The sequence below is a fragment of the Salmo salar genome, unplaced genomic scaffold (genome assembly GCF_905237065.1).
Source record: "Salmo salar unplaced genomic scaffold, Ssal_v3.1, whole genome shotgun sequence".
Classification (NCBI taxonomy): Eukaryota; Metazoa; Chordata; class Actinopteri; order Salmoniformes; family Salmonidae; genus Salmo; species Salmo salar.
In genome coordinates, this window is record NW_025547385.1 from 195,404 (window position 1) to 202,500 (window position 7,097).

At 52.1% G+C, this 7,097-nt stretch overlaps 1 protein-coding gene across 1 annotated transcript in view; it reads right to left on the minus strand.

Annotated features, from left to right (window-relative positions):
* LOC123731803 (uncharacterized) overlaps positions 1–7,097 on the minus strand; it is a 54,444-nt gene that overhangs the window by 32,272 nt on the left and 15,075 nt on the right. Inside the window, exons 5-6 of the mRNA XM_045711215.1 lie at positions 6,284–6,481; positions 4,672–4,750 (exon numbers count right to left, since the gene is read on the minus strand). Coding sequence (XP_045567171.1) covers positions 4,672–4,750; positions 6,284–6,481 — 277 coding nt within the window. The remainder of the gene's footprint in view (positions 1–4,671; positions 4,751–6,283; positions 6,482–7,097) is intronic.

The window sequence follows — 7,097 nt, forward strand, 5'->3', positions numbered from 1 at the left end:
TGATACAGACCACCTAACACTGTCCCCACTACACCCACCCCTAGACAGACTACTGATACAGACCACCTAACACTGTCCCCACTACACCCACCCCTAGACAGACTACTGATACAGACCACCTAACACTGTCCCCACTACACCCACCCCTAGACAGACTACTGATACAGACCACCTAACACTGTCCCCACTACACCCACCCCTAGACAGACTACTGATACAGACCGCCTAACACTGTCCCCACTACACCCACCCCTAGACAGACTACTGATACAGACCACCTAACACTGTCCCCACTACACCCACCCCTAGACAGACTACTGATACAGACCACCTAACACTGTCCCCACTACACCCACCCCTAGACAGACTACTGATACAGACCACCTAACACTGTCCCCACTACACCCACCCCTAGACAGACTACTGATACAGACCACCTAACACTGTCCCCACTACACCCACCCCTAGACAGACTACTGATACAGACCACCTAACACTGTCCCCACTACACCCACCCCTAGACAGACTACTGATACAGACCACCTAACACTGTCCCCACTACACCCACCCCTAGACAGACTACTGATAGAGACCACCTAACACTGTCCCCACTACACCCACCCCTAGACAGACTACTGATACAGACCACCTAACACTGTCCCCACTACACCCACCCCTAGACAGACTACTGATACAGACCACCTAACACTGTCCCCACTACACCCACCCCTAGACAGACTACTGATACAGACCACCTAACACTGTCCCCACTACACCCACCCCTAGACAGACTACTGATACAGACCACCTAACACTGTCCCCACTACACCCACCCCTAGACAGACTACTGATACAGACCACCTAACACTGTCCCCACTACACCCACCCCTAGACAGACTACTGATACAGACCACCTAACACTGTCCCCACTACACCCACCCCTAGACAGACTACTGATACAGACCGCCTAACACTGTCCCCACTACACCCACCCCTAGACAGACTACTGATACAGACCACCTAACACTGTCCCCACTACACCCACCCCTAGACAGACTACTGATACAGACCACCTAACACTGTCCCCACTACACCCACCCCTAGACAGACTACTGATACAGACCACCTAACACTGTCCCCACTACACCCACCCCTAGACAGACTACTGATACAGACCGCCTAACACTGTCCCCACTACACCCATCCCTAGACAGACTACTGATACAGACCACCTAACACTGTCCCCACTACACCCACCCCTAGACAGACTACTGATACAGACCGCCTAACACTGTCCCCACTACACCCACCCCTAGACAGACTACTGATACAGACCACCTAACACTGTCCCCACTACACCCACCCCTAGACAGACTACTGATACAGACCACCTAACACTGTCCCCACTACACCCACCCCTAGACAGACTGATACAGACCACCTAACACTGTCCCCACTACACCCACCCCTAGACAGACTACTGATACAGACCACCTAACACTGTCCCCACTACACCCACCCCTAGACAGACTACTGATACAGACCACCTAACACTGTCCCCACTACACCCACCCCTAGACAGACTACTGATACAGACCACCTAACACTGTCCCCACTACACCCACCCCTAGACAGACTACTGATACAGACCACCTAACACTGTCCCCGCTACACCCACCCCTAGACAGACTACTGATACAGACCACCTAACACTGTCCCCACTACACCCACCCCTAGACAGACTACTGATACAGACCACCTAACACTGTCCCCACTACACCCACCCCTAGACAGACTACTGATACAGACCACCTAACACTGTCCCCACTACACCCACCCCTAGACAGACTACTGATACAGACCACCTAACACTGTCCCCACTACACCCACCCCTAGACAGACTACTGATACAGACCACCTAACACTGTCCCCACTACACCCACCCCTAGACAGACTACTGATACAGACCACCTAACACTGTCCCCACTACACCCACCCCTAGACAGACTACTGATACAGACCACCTAACACTGTCCCCACTACACCCACCCCTAGACAGACTACTGATACAGACCACCTAACACTGTCCCCACTACACCCACCCCTAGACAGACTACTGATACAGACCACCTAACACTGTCCCCACTACACCCACCCCTAGACAGACTACTGATACAGACCACCTAACACTGTCCCCACTACACCCACCCCTAGACAGACTACTGATACAGACCACCTAACACTGTCCCCACTACACCCACCCCTAGACAGACTACTGATACAGACCACCTAACACTGTCCCCACTACACCCACCCCTAGACAGACTACTGATACAGACCACCTAACACTGTCCCCACTACACCCACCCCTAGACAGACTACTGATACAGACCACCTAACACTGTCCCCACTACACCCACCCCTAGACAGACTACTGATACAGACCACCTAACACTGTCCCCACTACACCCACCCCTAGACAGACTACTGATACAGACCGCCTAACACTGTCCCCACTACACCCACCCCTAGACAGACTACTGATACAGACCGCCTAACACTGTCCCCACTACACCCACCCCTAGACAGACTACTGATACAGACCACCTAACACTGTCCCCACTACACCCACCCCTAGACAGACTACTGATACAGACCACCTAACACTGTCCCCACTACACCCACCCCTAGACAGACTACTGATACAGACCACCTAACACTGTCCCCACTACACCCACCCCTAGACAGACTACTGATACAGACCACCTAACACTGTCCCCACTACACCCACCCCTAGACAGACTACTGATACAGACCACCTAACACTGTCCCCACTACACCCACCCCTAGACAGACTACTGATACAGACCACCTAACACTGTCCCCACTACACCCACCCCTAGACAGACTACTGATACAGACCACCTAACACTGTCCCCACTACACCCACCCCTAGACAGACTACTGATACAGACCACCTAACACTGTCCCCACTACACCCACCCCTAGACAGACTACTGATACAGACCACCTAACACTGTCCCCACTACACCCACCCCTAGACAGACTACTGATACAGACCACCTAACACTGTCCCCACTACACCCACCCCTAGACAGACTACTGATACAGACCACCTAACACTGTCCCCACTACACCCACCCCTAGACAGACTACTGATACAGACCGCCTAACACTGTCCCCACTACACCCACCCCTAGACAGACTACTGATACAGACCGCCTAACACTGTCCCCACTACACCCACCCCTAGACAGACTACTGATACAGACCACCTAACACTGTCCCCACTACACCCACCCCTAGACAGACTACTGATACAGACCACCTAACACTGTCCCCACTACACCCACCCCTAGACAGACTACTGATACAGACCACCTAACACTGTCCCCACTACACCCACCCCTAGACAGACTACTGATACAGACCACCTAACACTGTCCCCACTACACCCACCCCTAGACAGACTACTGATACAGACCACCTAACACTGTCCCCACTACACCCACCCCTAGACAGACTACTGATACAGACCACCTAACACTGTCCCCACTACACCCACCCCTAGACAGACTACTGATACAGACCACCTAACACTGTCCCCACTACACCCACCCCTAGACAGACTACTGATACAGACCACCTAACACTGTCCCCACTACACCCACCCCTAGACAGACTACTGATACAGACCACCTAACACTGTCCCCACTACACCCACCCCTAGACAGACTACTGATACAGACCACCTAACACTGTCCCCACTACACCCACCCCTAGACAGACTACTGATACAGACCACCTAACACTGTCCCCACTACACCCACCCCTAGACAGACTACTGATACAGACCACCTAACACTGTCCCCACTACACCCACCCCTAGACAGACTACTGATACAGACCGCCTAACACTGTCCCCACTACACCCACCCCTAGACAGACTACTGATACAGACCGCCTAACACTGTCCCCACTACACCCACCCCTAGACAGACTACTGATACAGACCACCTAACACTGTCCCCACTACACCCACCCCTAGACAGACTACTGATACAGACCACCTAACACTGTCCCCACTACTCTATTGGCTATGCATACTAAGTAGCGTGCTAGTTTGGACCAATGAGAGGAGAGACACCTCACCCTGAGGCTTTGTGATTGGTGGGTGATGTGGAGTATGGACCAATGAGAGGAGAGACACCTCACCCTGAGGCTTTGTGATTGGTGGGCGATGTGGAGTATGGACCAATGAGAGGAGAGACACTCACCCTGAGGCTTTGTGAATGGTGGGTGATGTGGAGTATGGACCAATGAGAGGAGAGACACTCACCCTGAGGCTTTGTGAATGGTGGGCGATGTGGAGTATGGACCAATGAGAGGAGAGACACCTCACCCTGAGGCTTTGTGAATGGTGGGCGATGTGGAGTATGGACCAATGAGAGGAGAGACACTCACCCTGAGGCTTTGTGATTGGTGGGTGATGTGGAGTATGGACCAATGAGAGGAGAGACACTCACCCTGAGGCTTTGTGATTGGTGGGCGATGTGGAGTATGGACCAATGAGAGGAGAGACACTCACCCTGAGGCTTTGTGATTGGTGGGCGATGTGGAGTATGGACCAATGAGAGGAGAGACACTCACCCTGAGGCTTTGTGATTGGTGGGTGATGTGGAGGCCGAGCTGGCAGAGTTCCGCTTGGAGAGGTCGAGCACAGTGTCAGCTACGGGAGGAGGAATCACACAACTAGTCAGAGGTCAGACAACTAGTCAGACAACTAGTCAGAGGTCAGACAACTAGTCAGAGGTCAGACAACTAGTCAGACAACTAGTCAGAGGTCAGACAACTAGTCAGAGGTCAGACAACTAGTCAGACAACTAGTCAGAGGTCAGACAACTAGTCAGAGGTCAGACAACTAGTCAGAGGTCAGACAACTAGTCACACAACTAGTCAGTGGTCAGACAACTAGTCAGACAACTAGTCAGTGGTCAGACAACTAGTCAGAGGTCAGACAACTAGTCAGTGGTCAGACAACTAGTCAGAGGTCAGACAACTAGTCAGAGGCCAGACAACTAGTCAGACAACTAGTCAGTGGTCAGACAAGTTAGAAATGTGTGGGTTCTAAGTCCTGTCGGGTTCTCTACCCGGTATTGGTTCTAAGTCCTGTCGGGTTCTCTACCCGGTATTGGTTCTAAGTCCTGTCGGGTTCTCTATCTGGTATTGGTTCTAAGTCCTGTCGGGTTCTCTACCCGGTATTGGTTCTAAGTCCTGTCGGGTTCTCTATCTGGTATTGGTTCTAAGTCCTGTCGGGTTCTCTATCTGCTGTGGTTCTAAGTCCTGTCGGGTTCTCTATCTGCTGTGGTTCTAAGTCCTGTCGGGTTCTCTACCCGGTATTGGTTCTAAGTCCTGTCGGGTTCTCTACCTGCTGTGGTTCTAAGTCCTGTCGGGTTCTCTATCCGGTATTGGTTCTAAGTCCTGTCGGGTTCTCTACCTGCTGTGGTTCTAAGTCCTGTCGGGTTCCCTACCCGGTATTGGTTCCAAGTCCTGTCGGGTTCCCTACCCGGTATTGGTTCGAAGTCCTGTCGGGTTCTCTACCCGGTATTGGTTCTAAGTCCTGTCGGGTTCCCTACCCGGTATTGGTTCTAAGTCCTGTCGGGTTCTCTACCCGGTATTGGTTCTAAGTCCTGTCGGGTTCTCTACCCGGTATTGGTTCTAAGTCCTGTCGGGTTCTCTACCTGCTGTGGTTCTAAGTCCTGTCGGGTTCTCTATCCGGTATTGGTTCTAAGTCCTGTCGGGTTCTCTACCTGCTGTGGTTCTAAGTCCTGTCGGGTTCCCTACCCGGTATTGGTTCCAAGTCCTGTCGGGTTCCCTACCCGGTATTGGTTCCAAGTCCTGTCGGGTTCTCTACCCGGTATTGGTTCTAAGTCCTGTCGGGTTCCCTACCTGCTGTGGTTCTAAGTCCTGTCGGGTTCTCTACCTGCTGTGGTTCTAAGTCCTGTCGGGTTCCCTACCCGGTATTGGTTCTAAGTCCTGTCGGGTTCCCTACCTGGTATTGGTTCTAAGTCCTGTCGGGTTCTCTACCCGGTATTGGTTCTAAGTCCTGTCGGGTTCTCTACCTGGTATTGGTTCTAAGTCCTGTCGGGTTCTCTACCCGGTATTGGTTCTAAGTCCTGTCGGGTTCTCTACCCGGTATTGGTTCTAAGTCCTGTCGGGTTCTCTACCCGGTATTGGTTCTAAGTCCTGTCGGGTTCCCTACCTGGTGTGGGTTCCTCCTCCTGGTTCCGCGTCACAGTGAGGTCTAGAGGCGTGTCGAGGTCCGGACGCCGGGAGCCCGTGTCGGTCGAGGTGGTGAGGCGCGTCTTGGAGGCGTACTCCGCAGCAAACTGCCGGACCATCCTCCTCATCAGTTCCTGGGCTACCAGAGGGACGTCGGGGTCCTCGCCGGACGCCAGCTCTGGCGCGGACAGACAATCAATCAATCACCGTCTACGTACATTTCTCTAGCGTGTATAAAACCGGGTAGCTAACGATGCTACGTTAGCGTTGTTTAGCATTTAAGAGTGTAAATGCCAGGCGTTCGATGCTACGTAGCGTTGTTAAGCATTAAGAGTGTAAATGCTACGTAGCGTTGTTAGCATTAAGAGTGTAAATGCCAGGCGTTCGATGCTACGTAGCGTTGTTAAGCATTAAGAGTGTAAATGCCAGGCGTTCGATGCTACGTTAGCGTTGTTAAGCATTAAGAGTGTAAATGCTACGTAGCGTTGTTAGCATTAAGAGTGTAAATGCTACGTAGCGTTGTTAAGCATTAAGAGTGTAAATGCCAGGCGTTCGATGCTACGTAGCGTTGTTAGCATTAAGAGTGTAAATGCTACGTAGCGTTGTTAGCATTAAGAGTGTAAATGCCAGGCGTTCGATGCTACGTAGCGTTGTTAGCATTAAGAGTGTAAATGCTACGTAGCGTTGTTAAGCATTAAGAGTGTAAATGCCAGGCTTTCGATGCTACGTAGCGTTGTTAGCATTAAGAGTGTAAATGCCAGGCGTCGTCTCTGTTCTAGTTGGACGGGGGACTC